The following is a 19,527-nucleotide window of genomic DNA, read 5'->3' as shown; positions in this document are numbered from 1 at the left end:
CCCAGTTAGTCCTTTCGAAGCAATCCTGTAGCTGCGAGGAAGCTCCTTCAGGCCATGTTTTAACAGTCTTTGTGGTGGGTTGAGTTTTCCTCCTGACAGTGGTGTATGCTGGGGTTAAAAGGATGGACAGGTGATCTGACTGCCCTAGATGTGGTAGTGGTACAGACTTAAATCCCTTCTTAATGTTTGAGTAGGCCTTATCCAATGTGTTTTTACCCCTGGTAGCACATTTTATGTGTTGTACAAACTTTGGGAGAACTGTCTTCAAGTCTGCATGGTTGAAATCACCAGCTATGATATGGGCGGCTTCGGGATATGTGCTTTGTTGTGAATTGATAGCACTGTGCAGGTAGCCTAGCGCTATTTTAGCATTAGCATCTGGTGGTAAACGGTCTGCAAAGTCACAAACCTTCAAAGTACACCCTGTAGCCGATTAAGTTACATTACGTCCGTGGAGCTGTTACGTTAAGTCTTCTTCACACACACAATATTTTCTCAGCTGCAGCTTCGCCGATTTCTCCTCCCTGAGACGGCGGGACGCGGCGAGTGAGCACACACACAAACTCCCAGCCAGGCTGCGGGTGTGTGTGTGTGTGTGTGTGTGTGTGTGTGTGTGTGTGTGTGTGTGTGTGTGTGTGTGTGTGTGTGTGTGTGTGTGTGTGTGTGTGTGTGTGTGTGTGTGTGTGTGTGTGTGTGTGTGTGTGTGTGTGTGTGTGTGTGTGTGTGTGTGTGTGTGTGTGTGTGTGTGTGTGTGTGTGTGTGTGTGTGTGTGTGTGTGTGCTCGGGCTGGGTTTCGCTGTCTCGCAGACAGCCACTGGGCTCACAGGGAGGGGGGGGCAGCAGCTCCAACAAGCCGTTTAGGACAGAGAGTGAATACACAGACTATACGAGATGCTGTTTGAGAAACCAATGTGAGTTTGGAAAATTGCACAATGTAAATCTATTCTAGTAGACTAGACCTCAACAATGGAATTGTGATCAGTAGAAATGGCCATGACATGGGACCTTTAAGATATCCAGCAGCAGTAGACAAAGTCATTCAAATTAACTCCACTTTTACCAGCTGTGATGAACACATTCACGCATCAATAATCAGAATCCAGTCATTTCATACATGTGATTCTGACAAGGTAGACATAACGAGTACTTTCACTTATGGTACTTTGATGCCAATACTTTAGTACTTTCTCTTAGGTAAGATATTGAATACTATAGTTTTACATGTAACAGAGTATTTTCGCACTGTAGTAATGGTACTTTTACTTAACTTAAAGAGTCCCTATTATGCTTTTTGTACTTTTCCCTCTCCTCCTTTTATTAAATTATAACTTAGTATTACCATATGTAACAGTTTATTACATAACGCAAACAGCATCAGAACTAGCCGACTCAACTAAAGTGCAGCTTCTGATAAGATTAACTCTTGCGATGAATATGGCGTCCTCTACATATATTTTCCGGAAACATTATCTGAATGTCTTTCAAATGACTCTTATCTAATGTAATGTAATGTAATTATCTCTGCCCACACATTTCTGCGTATGAAGCATATGACTAACACCACACAATAACACTGGATGTGACTGTCAGTCGCTGCATAACACTCTTCTTACTCCTAAATCCTGGATAAGCCGTGAACAAAATGGCATTAATAGTAAAGGAACCCCTGAACAACCATCAATTAAACACATGTAAGACTTACGCACAAGCACCTAACGGCATTGTTTACTATTCATCAAATCATTGGTCAAATCAGGAACAGGATATTTTGCTCAACTTTGGAGCATCTCTTGTTCACGAGAACTGATACAACATGTTTTTAATCGCCTTATTTCATTAACCGAAGGCATTTGGATTTTTCTTTTACTGACATGAGTTGCAGAGAAAATTCCCACGGGCCAAAGTTCCCAAACTAACATGTCAGCAACATCCTGGCACTCAGCTGACGGACAGTTAAACAACATATTATTCAGGCTTCTGGCATGTTTCTTTTTGACCTGAGAGCTTCTAAAGAAACAAACCCAATCTGTTGGACACAACTCTGAGGAGAAAACTCTCACTATCTGAGTCTTCACCACATATTGCTGGCTTTATGTGATTTCTATAGATCTACAGAACTGTATCCATGTGTTGCTCGCGGGATTCAAGATTTAAGGCTTTTATTGTCATTCGTACAGAGCTACAGTGTAGTTATGTCGATGAACATCTTAGGTCACAGGCTCCTCCAACAGTGCAACACAGTAAAACAGATAAAATAGTGTAAGTAAATACAATAAAATAGAATAGAAGTACAAGTGATAAATAATTTGTAAGTTGCAAACGGGTGAATGTTATGGATGTTCTTAGTTCAGGTGTTTAACAGTCTTATGGCCTGTGGAATTAAAGTGTCCCTGAGTCTGGTGGTTTTAGTCCAATGGATGATTTGCTTTCAGCTCAGTTTCACATGCCAGGTGTCGCTGTGTTCATTTCATATTTGATCCTGGCATGTTTGTACTTTCTGCCCCTGCCACCCTGGGCTTTCCAGCGCAGAGCGACGTGGCACCGTGCCAGCCGGCCTGCAGATCTCATTACTGGTCAACCTGCATCACAGCACACTGACGTGACATATTGTCTAGACTCCTTCAGAGGCCAGGCGATATGTTACCTAAGATTTACAGCTTTCGATCAGCCATGAACGGTGTTATGGTAATGCTAGCCAGGTGTTAAGATGTCATTTGTAATACTGGACAAAACATCACATGTTTGAATCATTTATAACAGTTTACTTTAGGGTCCTTAGCTTCGTTGTTAAACAATAAAGTAGACAAGTTTATGATTTCGTTCAAACACACACAGCAGTAAGTCGAGATACAGTTAGCCCATACTCTTATAAACACACTTAACTAAACAACACCAGATTACCAACACTGAAACCCCTGAGACATCTACCAAAGGTTATATTTAAGAGAGGTTAATGCACATATTAATTTTTATCCAGGTTAAAAATCAAAAGTCATCTTTTTAAATTAAATATTTTTATTGTGGATGAAAATTGTATTTGTCTCGCAACAAAATTATGCATCGTTAACCTATTTTAACACGAGTGTGAAAAGCAGCCTCCTTTCATCAGAGCAGTCAGCAGAACATATGCAAGACCTAAAATAAACTGTTGTGAGATGGAGGTCTGATGGGTCTAATTCCCCTTATTCACACTGCAGAATAACACCATCAAATACAGAAGAGCAGCAACTATATTGTCTCTATGTACACACAAGATGTCTTCACACACACACACACACACACACACACACACACACACACTGATTTCACAGTGATCCGCTGAGCATCGTTCTTCAGTGCCCGTATACGCTGTACATATCCGGCATGAATCGCTGAAAGGTTTGGAAAGCTTTGTTTTTCGTGAAAGGCTGGAAGAGGGTGCGGCCATAGCTCTGGGCGTGGCTACCGGGTATCCCTACGTAGCGATACCCAGGAAGAAAACATTGGAAAATGAGAAATCTCCAACGAGGCGTTTTGTTAGAGTTGTACTCGCTACAGGGTGTACTTTGAGGGTTTGTGACTCTGCAGACCGTTTACATGCATACAAACCTTCATAACACACAAGGGGACGGGCAATAACCGGAAAAGCATGACATGGGCCCTTTAAAGCATCGAAACAAATCTTAAAGAAGACTTTTTCCGCTCATTTTCAGGATCATGTTTCTACAGTATACCTCTACTGTGACATATGTGGCATACAGATATGTGAGAAGTGTAAATTAACTGTAGGAAGGAAGGAGAGAGGAGACATTGATAGACAGAACAGACCTGTAGGAACTGTCAGTACATTGTTGCAGACAGCATTTTCTACAGAAGCCCAGACAGGTTTGCTTTCGACTCCCAGAGTAAATGAGCAGCTTCTGCATGAGTTGCTGAGACTGAGGATCAGATTTGCAATGTGTAGCGCACGCTCAACATACTGCAGGCTCGGCAGAAGGTGCTTCAGATGGTGCTGGCGAGAGTGGCTTTATGAAATTCCACAATATGACGGCAACAAAAGGCTCGCAAGTGGGGATCAAAAACATTCTGTGGCTTTCTGCACTCGGCTTTCTGCACTCGGCTTTCTGATCGAGGCATCTAATTTCCACCTGCGTTGATAGATCCGACAACCTTCACATTTTCCTGGGGCCAAATTTGACTAAATGTTTTAATACCAGAAATATCTGATTGCAACAAAAATCACATGGATGATTCAATGCTACGTTCTTGTAATGGAAAGGCTTGCTGTTGTTTTATTCAAATGTAAAGCATCTGTGGTTTATATTATTTAGACTTTTTTTTTTATTCAGTGTCAATTAGGTCTATTGACCATTGATTTAAAAAAGAAAAATGAATATATTTGTATTTCCGTTGGTTAAGAAGGCTTACCAGAGAAGTGGGTTATCATTTGTTATACTATATTAATCCTAAACTGTAAAAAGTTGCGACAACACGAGTTAAAGCACTACATAACACATTCCTCTGGATTTAGCATAAGAAGAGCTTCGCAATATGATTAAAACATGTAAAAATGGATGGTTTCTGATAAATGTTTCATTAAACAATGATACTATGATAAAAGCGTCTTTCTAGCGGGAGTGTCCGTCTTTGAAAGATTCCAAAAAAGTGCACAACAAAAGCATTAAGTTGCACACCCTATGGTTGCAAATCACAAGTGTAAGCAACTCAACTATACTGTATAATTAAATATTGAGCATCGTAATTAAATAATCATGACGGCGCAGCAGCTGTGCTGGAGTGGAAGTATAGAAAGAAACACGAGAAGCATGGCAGCCAAACAAACATGTGCAGGAAAAACAAACTGTCTTTTCAAGAAACCTACAACTAAGCACACACTCCTCACTTTGACACACACACCTGTACTTCATGCCCGTGTGTTTCCCCGTGGACTCCTTGAGAGAGATGTGGCGGGGGGCGAAGGATCCGAAGCTGCGGGCGATGATGGCCACGGTGCGGAACTTGGCCCGGGCTTGGTTCACCACGTTGGGGCTGGTGGTGCTCTGCTTGCCGTGGTCTCCTCCATTCCCCCTCTTCAGGTTGTGGTCCGTGCAGGCGATGGACACCTGCATGGCTGAGCTTCAGTCGGGGGGGAGCAGAGCCCGAGACGAAGGAAGTACAAATAGGACCACGGAGGAGGGGAGATGAAGTCTGGTGGTGGAGGTCTTTGTGTAAAAAGGTAAAGTATTAATGGCACAGGAGAGGAGAAAAAGTCAGGTGGTGGAGGTCTTTGAGTAAAAGGAAGGAAAAGTGAAAATGACACAGAAGGAGAGAAGGAAAAGTCTGGTGGTGGAGGTCTTTGTTTTTATGTCTTGATTCAGCGTCTCGTCCTCTTCAAAGTCAGTGTTAACGTTCGGCAGTTTGCAGTTATTTCTTGAAGATCGATTAAGTCTTTAGTTCCTCGCTTCCAGAAGCAGTCTCTCCATTTGCATCACTTTGTTCTAAAGCTGCAAAATATTTCTCTGTCCTCTCATTTAAAGACTTTCCTTGTAGAGGAGATGTAGGCAGTTGAACAGATCAACCATCAAAAGCACGAGAAGAACAAAAGACTCCTCTGTTCTTTGAGGAATCCCCCAATTTATTTCGCTTTCGCGGCTCCTGTGTCCTGTTCGCTGGTGCAGAGCTCGGGGGATTTTTTTCTCAGCTGCAGAATCACAAACGGAGCAGCTGGGGAGAGCAGAGGGATGCAGCGAGAGAGAGAGAGAGAGAGAGAGAGAGAGAGAGCGAGAGAGAGAGAGAGAGAGAGAGAGAGAGAGAGAGAGGGAGGGAGGGAGAGAGGGAGGGAGGGAGAGAGAGAGAGAGAGAGGGAGGGAGAGAGATAGAGAGAGGCAACCCAGGCTCTCCCTGCATGCTCTGTGGGAGGAGAGGGAGGAGAGGATAGCAAACGAGAGAGAGGGGGGAGTGAGGGAGGAGGAGACAGGGTCAGAAAAGGGATAAGGAGACAAGTCAGAGAGGAAGCAAGGAGAGGAGTCACGCTCAGGTCTTGCACCTGCAATCAGCACTTTTTTGGCGTCTTGTCACTTCATCTCCTCTCCTCCTCTTCAGTTTCTTCATCTCATCTCCTCTTCTTCAGTTTCTTCCTCTTCTGTCTGCTGTGTAAGGCAACCCGGTATCACAGCAAGACGTGAACATGTGACGATTTACCATGCTGGGAGACGTGAAGATGTCACGATTTCGTCCCAACGTGACAGTTACACGGTATTGTTAACATGGCCCAAATACCCGGAAACGCCAAGCAAATGCTGTACCACGACGGTCGGTTGTTATTGTCAATATTAATATAATAATGATTTATTTTTTAATAGTCACACTCGATTTCACCGATTTTCTTGTTGCCCCAGCTGGTCGACACGTCTTTTAGCAGAAACAAAGGCTACATTAATGTATTAAATCGATGTTAATCCATGTGTGCGGTTGTGGAATTAACGGACGTGACGTTGTGCGATTGCGTTGCCAGCATAGGCGGCGTGTGAGGCTCAGGTTTGGGAAGGCTAAATAACTTTTTTTACCTGACGCTGCCCGCCTCCGGCGTCTATAGAAAAGAGATCAACTCAGTGTGCGGAGTTTAAATCTCTCAAGTCATATACAGGATAAAGGAAATACAGTTTAAACTGCCGTATGCAGAGAAGACGCCGACGTGTCGCACTTATCATTCATATTACATCATCAATCAGATCATCGATCAGATAATATCATAATATATCATATATTTCCTTATCTGAGTCAGCTTCTCCAGCCTCATCTGGCCGTGCAACACTCACAGTGTCACAGACTGGATGCAGAAGTATTATTTTAAGCAACACATTATGTTGACGAAACACTCAACTCAAATGTAATTAAAGTCAGATCCACTCGTGTCTTAGATGGGGCAGTGATATCATAAAACTATACGCTTTCAAACACTCGGTAGGCCTAGTTATTTTTGAACCAGTTGTTCTGTATTCACCTTGCAGGTGGCTTGTATCCTGGATTATATGTTTAAGTCATGGATGTTTATAGCTCATATTTGTCTAATATTAGTTTACTTTTCATTAATGAAGTATGGCGCTGCGCTGTCGGTACACTTGTCCCTGTTTGTGATTGGTCAAATATAGCTAACCCCGCCCCTTTCACGTGAACGCGCTCTCAGCTGGAGAGAGAAACCCTGGCTTGATTTACCGAGTTGATAACCAGCGTCGTAGGACCGCTTAGCGAGATCTCGTTTGTTAGTTTGTTGTTGTTCGTTTGTTTGTTACTCAAACATATCCGGGGTCTGTTGAACTGGCTTCGTAGTACAGGGCACAGGTGGCGAGCAGCGCTAATGTCAAAGTCACAGACATTATACATTATATTTGTATTTTACCGGGATGCAGTGACACAAATATTTGGGAAGCCTTCCCTAGCCTACAGCACCCGCCGCCCCTGGTTGCCAGGCAACAACTTGGCTTCATGTTCATTTACAAACTCTTCAACTAGAACCGTAGTTATATTTAAAAACATTTTAGAAGGCCTCACGATTTCTTTAATGTACATTTAAATTTAAATGTGAAGGAATGTGTGTATAACAAAATACATCCATCATTAACAATACCGGAAACAGATGTAGGCAAGATCCCCAGCTCGGTGATTGGATGGTTTAGCCGCAATGCACGCTGGATACACGGTTCGGCTGCATTAAATATTACATATCTGCCGTAGTTCTGTATTTATAGAGCCCTGATGAGAAGACTTCTAGACAAACATGAGGAACTGAAAACGTGACGTGGATCATAAATGTATCAGCAATTAAACAACATCTTAGATTTATTTTTACATAATACGTCTCCTTGCAGTATCAACACTAATTCGGCTGACTTTTATATTTGATCCAATTGGTAGATAGGCTGTATTTACACCATAAAGGTGCACAGCTGATATAAAGGGACACCTAGTGGTTAAAGCATGTTATTGAATTTTATTATTTGTATTATTAGATATGAATAGGATCCCTGTATAAAGTATATTCATTACTCGTTGTTCTCTACTAATAGTTAATTAAAGACTGTATATAATGACTATTTTGCACATCCCTTTCAAGATTTCAAGATGTTCTAAGGTTTATTGACATATCATATTATACACAACTACAGTGTTTCTGCTAAAAGACGTGTCGACCAGCTGGGGCAACAAGAAAAATCGGTGAAATCGAGTGTGACAATAAAAAAATAAATCATTATTATATTAATATTGACAATAACAACCGACCGTCGTGGTAGCATTTGCTTGGCATTTCCGGGTATTTGGGCCATGTTAACAATACTGTGTAACTGTCACGTTTGAAGGGACGAAATCGTGACATCTTCACGTCTCCCAGCATGGTAAATCGTCACATGTTCACGTCTTGCCATGATACCGGGTTGGTATAAACGTGTCACTAATGTGCATGTGCCCCAGTTTCACCCCCCTTGTCTCACCCCTCTCCCCTCTTCTCTTCTGAGTCTCCCTCGCTCTCCGGTATTTGTTCTCTTTCCCGATATTTGGATGCTCTTGTCTTGTTTTGATATTTCCTGTTTTTATTTTTTATTTTCTCAGCAGTGCAGATACTTTAGCCGACAGCGCACCTTCAGGGATCTGAGAGGCACATAGCGCAACACACACTCTCTCTCTCTCTTTCACTCAGTCACTGCCACTATCTCTCTCTGTAGCTCCCACTACTTGTCTCACCTGTCAACTATATTTGAAGGTTTCATCCTTTCTAATATCATCCATCCACTCCTATATTCCCTCTGCGTTTGACACACCATTCTCACAATGTTTGATTTTCTGGAACAGTACACAAGTAACAAATGGGTTTTGGCTCCATGTCCTTCAGCTGTTAAATCCTGAAAAGATAAGAAACCTTTTGGCTCTTTGCTTTAAAATGCAATGGCTTCAAAGAGAACATCTTCTGGTAATTGTCAGGTTCATATTTGTATTTAGTGTCTCTACTGTGACATGTTTGCTTCCTTCAATGTTCAAAAAGCTATTTTTTTTTCTCATACTGCCTGTGCTGCAGCACCTCTTTTCACCCTCTGTCTGAAATCAGAGCCCAGTCTGCTCTGATTGGTTAGCTGGCTGGCTCTGTTGTGATTGGTCAACTGTTTAACACGTAACATTTGTTGCCTGAGTGTTCCATAGTGATGTCACTTTGTTCCGAACTAACAATGGTATTCTTTGTTTCCCTCCAGTATGTGTCTTTCAATTTTCTGGAACAGTCCAGAAGAAACAATACCAGCATGTCTACTGGGAAAGGTACATTTAATTGGTCTTATTCTGTGCATGTTTCTGTATTTGAACCAGGGTTAAAATGACTACTAGTTACAAAAATATGTAATCGGTAACTTAATCTGAGAATCACAATATAAAAGTAATTATTTTTTAGAAATGAAACCTGGTATAATCTTTTTTATGTAAGGGAATACAGTCACCTTTATCCTGATTACGTGATCCCATTACATGTAATCCATTACTTCCAGAGCCTGATTTTGAACACATACATAGATCATCATTATGCAGCAGCTACAGTACGTGCAAGTAAAAAACACATATTTGCTGACATTAAAGTCATTTGTTTCCCTTAATCCCCTCACACACTGTAAAAATAACCCCCACAGGCAGCTACAAATCAAAGCAACGAGAGGAGGATGGGGGAGATGGGGGAGGTGTGCAGAGATTGAAATCAAGAGAAAGGAAAACAGTGAAAGCAGTAAGAGCTGAGGAGAGAGACTTAATGCTGCTGTGATGCTGATAAAAGCATACGTGTGTGTGTGTGTGTGTGTGTGTGTGTGTGTGTGTGTGTGTGTGTGTGTGTGTGTGTGTGTGTGTGTGTGTGTGTGTGTGTGTGTGTGTGTGTGTGTGTGTGTGTGTGTGTGTGTGTGTGTGTGTGTGTGTGTGTGTGTGTGTGTGTGTGGTGTGTGTGTGTGTGTGTGTGTGTGTGTGTGTGTGTGTGTGTGTGTGTGTGTGTGTGTGTGTGTGTGTGTGTGTGTGTGTGTGTGTGTGTGTGTGTGTGTGTGTGTGTGTGTGTGTGTGTGCAGAGTAAGATGTTAATGTTGGGTGCTTTACAGTTTTTATATAAGGGGTGTCAAGTGGAGGTAAATGGAGCATTATGCTGCAGGGTGTGTGTGTGTGTGTGTGTGTGTGTGTGTGTGTGTGTGTGTGTGTGTGTGTGTGTGTGTGTGTGTGTGTGTGTGTGTGTGTGTGTGTGTGTGTGTGTGTGTGTGTGTGTGTGTGTGTGTGTGTGTGTGTGTGTGTGTGTGTGTGTGTGTGTGTGTGTGTGTGTGTGTGTGTGTGTGTGTGTGTGTGTGTGTGTGTGTGTGTGTGTGTGTGTGTGTGTGTGTGTGTGTGTGTGTGTGTGTGTGTGTACATGTGGTTTAAATGTCAGGAGTGTCGTGTTTGTACATGAAACTGTTTTGACGGGATAATCAAACCATATTTCTGGACAAAACATTGAAATAGTTTGTGTTGGGTATCTACATTGTCAGCAGATGCTTTTACTGTAACAGCTCATAATTGTCTAACATCAACACATCATTTAAAACATTTGAATGGAAGAGGATATTGACACTGCAACACTAGCACCTGTTTTATCACATCTGGTTCTGGGAGGCACAGAGCCAAGCAAATAAATATACATACATTACATGGAAAATACGTATTTTCATCGCTTCACACAATGTGAGTCACATGCACATCTGTTTTGAATGATTAGAATATAATAGTTTGAGGTCATACGATAGATTCAACCACGTTACAAACCTCAATACAAATGGCTGCTGCTGCTAAATGACCTTGTCGCTCTGGAGTCGCTCAATGAGTCTTGTGGAGTACAGAGACTAACCGAGGCCGAACTGCCTGTTGAGGCAATTCATTACATCTAACTGTGACTGAACAGCAGTGTGTTTTTCCACTGCTGTATTTCATCTATTTAATTAACAGCACAACGGCTCCATCTTGCAATGAGCCTTCTAATCAGCTTTCATCTATGCCCCTCTATAAACCACTCAACAAAAACAGAGACTTTAACAAGAACGTACAGGACATCCGATTGTTTGTAATGCAATATACAGTACAGTGTTGTTTAGAAAAACAATTTCAGTCCTCTAGAAATGAACTCTTCATATAATCTCAAGCCCTCCTGTCCAACCTTTCCCCCTTTATTGCCAAGATGTACAAAGTCTCAAATCAATTTCAAACCTAAAATAAAAGCTGTACTCGAGCAGCTCACTCGAGACTGACTGCGTCCCACTCCTCAGGGGAACAGCAGATTCCCAACCACATGGAATTGAAGCCGGGTTAAATCATCTTTCCTCTAATGAGGAGATGAAACGTGCCGAGTGAAAAAGGGCTGTGGTTGCAAAGTGTGTTACTGTCCTGGAGCAACACATCAGTCTCCATCCATCAGTGTCAGAAGCTGCAGGATGAAATGTGTGTGTTGTCACATTTCTTACAATAGTGTGTGCCTTGATGCAGGTATTTTCCATTAACCAGTCTTTACACACTGTCAGAGCCCATATTGTGTTCCTGTTAGTGTTGACTTCCTGTCGGTCTTCCTCTGCTGTGAATCACTGGTCCCACGACATATAATTACCATATAATGCTAAGTGTGTGAAGGATGTGTGCAGCTATAAACTCTAGTTAATGAAACTAAGTCCGAGTCAGTGAACACTGGTGAATTTGAAAACAGCGGTTGCTATCAATAATCTACTAAACCTCCTTATACCAACCATTAGCTGCCTTTAGCTTAGCGGTGTGAATACTTGATTCTTTACATCTTGGGGTTTCCGGCTCTGCCACGTAAAACTCAAACTAATGCAGCAGTCATCCTGATAAAGATTTGTTTCATGCCATTATGATAATTATGCCCCTATTAGTATGAATTCAGGTTATACATACAGTATCTGATGCCCCTTTCATAATCATTCTGATATCATCTATGTTTTGTTTTTATTTTCCCTGCAACCGTCCCCAAAAGAAGCAAGCGAGGACACCATCATAACTCTTAATGGGTAACGACTCTGCCCTACTTCTGCACCTGTGTGTGTGTTTTTGTTTTCTACTTCATTCTGGGTCATGAGCTTCATCAGCAAAAAGCCCACACACACTACATATTGTAATCCCCACGCGATGCCCCACTCTGTGTGTATGTCTGTTTGTTTGTAAAAAGTGTGACATTTGTAGGGCTTTTTCCCTTTATCATGTAGTAGATGAAGGTAAACAGGATGGGGGAGAGAGGGGACACCATGCAGCAAAAGCCAAGGGTCATATTCAAACCAGGGCTAACGGGATTCTCTTTGAAGATATTTTCTATGATGTAAACATACATGCATATATTGCATATTAAAATACAAAAGGTGACAAATTGCATGTTGTAGTGCTGCTTGTGCTGAACAAATATATGAAGTAATGTGAGACAGGTAATGGGCCTTTCCTACTCATCCAAAAACAAATGTAATATGACTTTATTTCTTTCACTGCTTTGAAATGTATTATTAGTTTTTGTTTTAAATATAATACAGTTAGATTTTTACAAGGTAGACTTCTGCTGTGTCTCGATTTGCGTACTTCTGTTATTACATATGCTATTTTTGATTGATTAACTGTGTGCTACAATGCAAAGTAGGGCAATTTGGTGCACTCCGAGTGCCTGGATGGTGCTTTTAAAACGTAAAAAATGTATTGTCGAACGCTTCACACACTCACCGCGGGCCGCCGCCACCGCAATTGCTACAATCAATACAGAACTATACATTTAAAACATTTACATGATATGGGATTTGCTCTTTGCTCACTGCAAGATTGGGTCCAGAGCATCGCGGTGAAAACAACTAGTTAGGTTTTGTTTATATGGTTAGCTTTCATGCTAGTGTGCCGCTTAGCACAGCTGTCATCTGATGCAATCCTGGTCAAAGTTGAAATCATTTTGAACTTAGAGCAGCGTTATGCGACAACTTTGAACGGTGCTCGACTCCGAGGGTAACGCTTCTGCAAAATCTGCCGGCACAGCTCTCTCCATTCTTTCACACACACATACGCGTATTGGGCCGAGGGCGACACCGTACTTCCGGTATCCGCCGTTTTACGCGAGGTGCAAGCAGGCAGCCGTACACCGTCTAGGTGTTGCTAAGCTTCCTGTACTGAATATCATAGTCTATTGCCTTAATCAATATCTAGTCAACTCTAAAATACCACATATATGCAATGGCATGATAATATTATTGTGACAAGTGGGGTATTCACCTGGTGATTCCAGAAGATAGACGTAGATGCAGCCAAAATGGACGGAGGCCACTTTCGAGGGTCGTTTTCCATACATCTGCAGGCAGTCTGTAGGGCAATCGGACAACCCACACAGCTCTAGTTTACGCTGGTAACGACCGAGAGCACACCCCTCAAGTCCAGAGAAGTAATCCGAAGACATGCAGCGATTTCTTCGGTCGTTAATTCAGAAAAAAAACCTAGTGCGCTCTGCCTGGCTACGTTAGCTAGCTGTTTATATTTGCACTTCCAGGATATTTGCACCTCCAGGAAAATGGCGTATTTATATATATATATATGGTGCGTGTTGCATTGTGGGTAGCTCGTGGCGTCACTGTGTGTGAAAGAATGGAAACATAACATCATTGAAGCCAGCTTTAGGAACATCATTCCATAAGAAAATGTCACCAATGATAACTGTGTACTGTAGCTCACAACATATACACACAGTGAGTACAGAACATACTGTCAAGCCGTCGTCTGTGCCTCTGCACGTCAGCTCTCCTTATGACTGTTAGCTCCTCGAAGGACTGAGTGTTCCCTCTGCCTAACACTGAATCAGTTGTGGCAGCTGTAGTGCGGGGTCTTAACAGTGAGGTTTGATGCTGAGGAGCCAATCTGACAAACCAAAACTGTGCAATCAGCAAAACAAGACAAGAAGAGACTTGGTTTTCAACTCTGGTAAAAACAACATGACCCTTGTTGGGGTTGCAAGCAGTTTTTTCAACATCTTAAAACTTTCAGAGCAACCAACCCATGGAGAGTCGGAGCTCTAGAAAGCTTCTCCAGGTGAAGAATTTATATTTCATTACGTTAATAGTTTAAAGAAGCCGTACGTAATTAGGTACAAATATTGTTAAGAGCCTATACTGGGTGTTTCTCAATGTCGAGGACGCTTGCTTGGTAGCACATGTCTTCCGAGTCACTTGCTTCAGAAGCGAGGCAAGAATCCTTCCTAGCCTCGGAAAACGAAGAATTGTGGAATAGGCCAACAGGTGTGCACGTGTGCGTCATATGCGAGGCCCCGCCTTAAATGGAGCGCGATTTCCACTAAAGATTTGGAAATTGGTCCGTGCGCAAAGCATTGTGGGGATTTTAAGACTGCAGAGTTTACACATGTGCAGCCTCGAAATTTCTCACGAAGTACGCCGGCCTCGGTAGAATTCCAAGTATGCTGGACATTGGAACAGTCCTTCGGCGGCACTCGACGTGAAATAGTGGCTCTGGAGCAGCCTTCCTCGACATTGAGAAACACCCACTGTATTACTGTTAGTGTTTACTTCCTGTCTGTCTTCTGTTGATTTCTCTGACTGTCCAGCTCTCTGTCTTTCCACCTCTTTCTTTCACTTGTTCTCTTTTTCTTTTCCTTTCTGGGGACAATTTAGCCATCATGAATTTTGATCTTCACAAATAAAAAAATATTCAAAAACGTTTTGTCCACAGCTGACATTAAATTGACCGGACTTCTTTCTGCGGATTGATATGAGTGCACAAAGTCCCTCGTTCCTCCTTATCAACGTTCTACTCTCCTTAGCAATGGTCTGTTAGCGAAAAATAACAACCTCTGGAATGTCCAAATAGACCAATCAGAATCGAGTATTCAACTAGGTAATGTAATTGGGCACTATATCATGATCACGGTTTAAAAAACAACAATAACGGAGCGTCCACACTACAGCTTCAAAAATAGCTTGGAGCTGGGCGTGTCTGGAGCTTGGGGATTTTATTCAAGCAACACGGCCAACAACCAATCACATGAATCTCCCGCCCCCGACATACAAAGCAAAAACCCCCGGGGATTTTATGCGAGCAATATATATATAAACTCCCCAAACAGGCGAAAACCTACCAGTTTCACCCACTGTCTCTGCCACCTCCCTCCATGCCTGGTTCCTCCGGTTTGTATCCCGGTAGGTGAAGAGGGTCTGGTCATACCAAACCGGGTGATTCGCTACGGCGATAGTTAGTTTCTCCTCCGACTTTTTTTGAAATATAGAAATGAACGGCGGGATATCTCTCCCAGCTTAGACGCGGTTTGATTGGCTACGGCTTCAGCTGTCAGATTTTGGGAAACGGGATTTGATTGGCTGGCGCTGGCTACTCCGGCATCTCAGGCGACAGAAGTTGAACATTGTTCAACTTCTGTCGCCTGAGACGCCTGAGACGGACCGCTCTGCTACCCACAATTCAGTTCGGCGAAAAAGTGACGTGACGTCACCCCATTGAAAGTGAATGGGCAGATTGGAGCTTTCTAAGCTGTCGACGCTGTCGACGCTGTAGTGTAGACGGGCCGTAACAATCTCCCTGAAACCGGAAACAAAGCTGTCTCCATGAGTGTAATTATTGCCGATTTAGGCATCCACCTCGTCCAAACAACATCCCCTTAACTTCTCCTTTTTATATCTAATCTAATAATATTTACTGCCAAAAGCATGTTGTTTTGCTCAAATGAATGATGCTCTCATTCTCACATTGGGTGTGCACAAACAGTGTTTAAATCCCATCCAGTACTCAAGGCCAAAATACATAAGACTGTTTTAGACCCCTGGCGAGGCTGGGAATAATCTGCTTTCCAAAAAACAGCTTAAAGTGCAAAAATAATGATTTCCCTAAACACCAACATCAACAGTCTATTGCTCCAAATTATCTAAGTTATTCCTGACAGAATACAAAATGAGACTGCTTTACCTCGTTCACAGGAAACTATTTAACTTCTCCTCACCAGATAAATTCTAACTGTGACTATTACATATTGTTTTAAAAAGTAATGAAAAACGTTTAAAAAAAGAAATTACACAACTATGTGTGTTTGAGGTGAAAACATAATTACATAAAAGGCTTTTTGAAGAGCAAAAGGACAATTCAGCCTGTTGTTTCAGAGGGAAATGTAAACGTATCATGAAACCCACGTATACACAGAGAATCTTCAAATGCTACCAGCCCTATCTGAGGTCACAGGTCGAAGGGCAGAAAGACAAAGGAAGAGGGACCGTATCATGTTTCATTAGTCAATCATATCCATTAAATTCCATACAAGCAGCATTTCCATCTCACCCCTCAATGCAGACAGCCTAATCACGATAAAGAAAGATGGTAACCTTTATCTCTGCTTTTTTAAACTGTAGTATGCGCTCATATGTTTCATGTTAGGATACTAAGCTTAACGAAAGGCAGGTTTTCCAATAAATAAAAAAAATGTTGATCCTAAATATGTTGGTTTCTTCTTTTCTAAGGTCACATGTTCTGTTGTCTTGCGTAATACACTCGAGTAAAAAAAATGATGTTTTGTTTTTTTCTTGGATTTATTTGCATTGCTTTTGATAGAGGTAATCCAAAAGTAACTTACATTACATAATAATACAATACAATACATTTGTTAGAGTAACCCTCCACGGTCGTGACATTTTGACCTTTATTGTCTTCAGCAGCCTGATAACTGTCTGTAATCTAACACTCCTCTGAGAACAATGTCTCATGGATCGACTAAATGGATACACTGGGGATTATGAACCAGTGTGTGTGTGTGTGTGTGTGTGTGTGTGTGTGTGTGTGTGTGTGTGTGTGTGTGTGTGTGTGTGTGGTGTGTGTGTGTGTGTGTGTGTGTGTGTGTGTGTGTGTGTGTGTGTGTGTGTGTGTGTGTGTGTGTGTGTGTGTGTGCGCGCGCGTGATAGAGGAGGGGGTACTCGTTGGAGACCCTGCTCATATATATCTTCATGTTCTGCTTCATGATTGACGTTAGCATGACCTCAGGGCCAAGGCTAATCACTGCAATACGCTCAGGGCTGTCATATCCTTGACCCCACTTGCACACATTTCACAATCACACAAGGCCCTGCTAATATTCAATAACTGCAAAGGAAATTAAATCCACACACGCTCCTTATGAGCTCTCCCCAAGATTGTTGCAATCCCTTATATAACATTGCAATATGCTGCTGCTTGTAGTGTACATTTCCCATAGAAACATAGGTACTAAAAGGGTAAATACAATTTATTCTGTAGCATAATTTATGTATAAGCATATCTGTAGGCTGAAGAGATTTGTATTCTCTTACATAAAATACGGCAGTAAATACCCTACGGTGAATTTAAATCTAAATGAGACCAGAGTGATACTGAACCTTGAGAGTATTTCTGCGTTGATCCAAAATCCAATGGAAAATCCCATAGCATTTTTTAATACTGTATATCTTTCTTGTTGTATGTATACAGTGTATTATCTATTTTTAACTCATGCATTGCCTTGTTAAGAGGCTGCTGTTTTCCAAAATTGGAATCAAGAAAGTATTTCATATTCAATCTAATAGACTTAATTCCAAAGTGCTTTAAAACACACTGAAAAATGTTGCATATTATAAACCTTACACTTACATACCATTAGTTTTCTTTATAACCCCAGGTTTGTCACCATGGCAATATCTGTGCGAAGAGCCACATATGCTGTAAGTACCATATGTCTGAACAGAAATGTTTTGCAGTAAATAAAAGCAAAAAGGACCTTGCTAAAATGTGCCTGCAAGCACTGTGCTTCCCACTTCTGCAGGTGTGTGTGTGTGTGTGTGTGTGTGTGTGTGTGTGTGTGTGTGTGTGTGTGTGTGTGTGTGTGTGTGTGTGTGTGTGTGTGTGTGTGTGTGTGTGTGTGTGTGTGTGTGTGTGTGTGTGTGTGTGTGTGTGTGTGTGTGTGTGTGTGTGTGTGTGTGTGTGTGTGTGTGTGTGTGTGTGTGTGTGTGTGTGTGTGTGTGTGTGTGTGTGTGTGTGTGTGTGTGTGTGTGTGTGTGTGCTGAAGCTTTACACTAACTACCACTGCACCTCAAGTCATGGCCATTCAAGGTCTCGGTTGTAAATATGAGTGAGGAAGTTTCTCTCCCACACACTCCCCCCCTGCCTGAAACGCCTCCATTGGAGTCATTTATTTACTTCAGGAACATAGTGACCTCACTATGGAACACTTGTGCTTCTATTGGCTAGTGCTCCAACACATTGTACGTGATAGGCTAAGAGGTGGGACATATCTAAACGCTTGACCAATCACAAAAGACCCGGCCAGCTAACCAATCAGAGCAGACTGGGCTCTGGTTTCAGACAGAGGGTGAAAAGAGGTGCTGCAGCACAAATAAGAGAGAAATAAAGAGCTTTTTGAACATTAAACATGGAGACATGTCCCAGTAGAGGAAATAAAGAATAATATGAAACCTGAAAATGAGCTAAATGTCGTCTCTAAATGATGGATCTACAAAATAACTTCTGAGAACAAAGTTGAACGGCAGAACTTTTTCTGAAAATGTTCTCCTTTGCACCTTAATGCGTGACATAATAAGGTCATTCTCAAACTTTGCACCACGTAATAAGCACCGCCTACACCACCTGCACCACAATTAGCTGTTTGTTGCAGAGAGCCGTGTTCCTGGCTGCTAGAGAGTCTCCAGATATGGACACTCGATAGTGAAGAGTGGTATCAACGAGAGGGAACCGTCATCTCAGTAAAGGCATTGCTATGGAAACGGTATGGAGGCGTTGTGTGTGGGAAATAGCAGCAATAAAATAACACCAGGCAGGAGAAAAAGATACCAGATGGCAACCAGGAAGCATCTGGAGGAGCGAATACACATACCGGTTACCTTGGAGAAGAGAAGTATGTAATACAATCAAACTGGATGTTGAAGACACTTCGATCCGATGTCGAAGGACCATTGTTTTATAATCAAAGCTAAAATGTTTGTTATTAGGAGTTTTCCAGATACGCTTCGTTTTAACATTGCTATTGCTTTGAGATTGGAGACCGCATGTGATTGGTTGTTGGTCGCAAAAAATCCCCAAGCTTTCAGATACGCCCACCTCCAAGATTTTCAAGATTTTTTTAACGCTGTTGTGTGGACGAGCCGTGAGAGTGTTTCTCAATGTCAAGGAAGGCTGCTCCAGAGCCACTATTTCAAGCATACTACGTCATCGAGTGCTGCCGAAGGACTGTTCCAATGTCCAGCATACTTGGAATTCTACCGAAGCCGGCGTACTTCGTAGCGAGAAATTTCGAGCCTGCACATGTGTAGACTCCGCGGTCTTAAAATCCCCACAATGCTTTGCGCACGGACCAATTTCCAAATCTTTGGCGGAAATCGCGCTTCATTTAAGGCGGGGCCTCGCATATGACGCACACCTAGGGTTGGGAACCGAAACTCGGTTCCAGATGAGAACCGATAAGAAAATGCCGGGTACCGGGTGCCCATACAAAATACACAATTT

At 42.3% G+C, this 19,527-nt stretch overlaps 1 protein-coding gene across 1 annotated transcript in view; it reads right to left on the bottom strand.

Moving 5' to 3' along the window:
- Positions 1–5,690, bottom strand: part of kcnab1a (potassium voltage-gated channel subfamily A regulatory beta subunit 1a) — a 101,884-nt gene extending 96,194 nt beyond the window's left edge. The window contains exon 1 of the mRNA XM_034097079.2: positions 4,897–5,690. Coding sequence (XP_033952970.1) covers positions 4,897–5,108 — 212 coding nt within the window. The 5' untranslated portion in view covers positions 5,109–5,690. The remainder of the gene's footprint in view (positions 1–4,896) is intronic.
- Between the last annotated feature and the right edge of the window lie 13,837 nt (positions 5,691–19,527).

Source organism: Pseudochaenichthys georgianus, chromosome 13, assembly GCF_902827115.2.
Source record: "Pseudochaenichthys georgianus chromosome 13, fPseGeo1.2, whole genome shotgun sequence".
In the NCBI taxonomy this organism is placed as follows: Eukaryota; Metazoa; Chordata; class Actinopteri; order Perciformes; family Channichthyidae; genus Pseudochaenichthys; species Pseudochaenichthys georgianus.
This window is presented reverse-complemented; position numbering and strand designations above follow the sequence as displayed.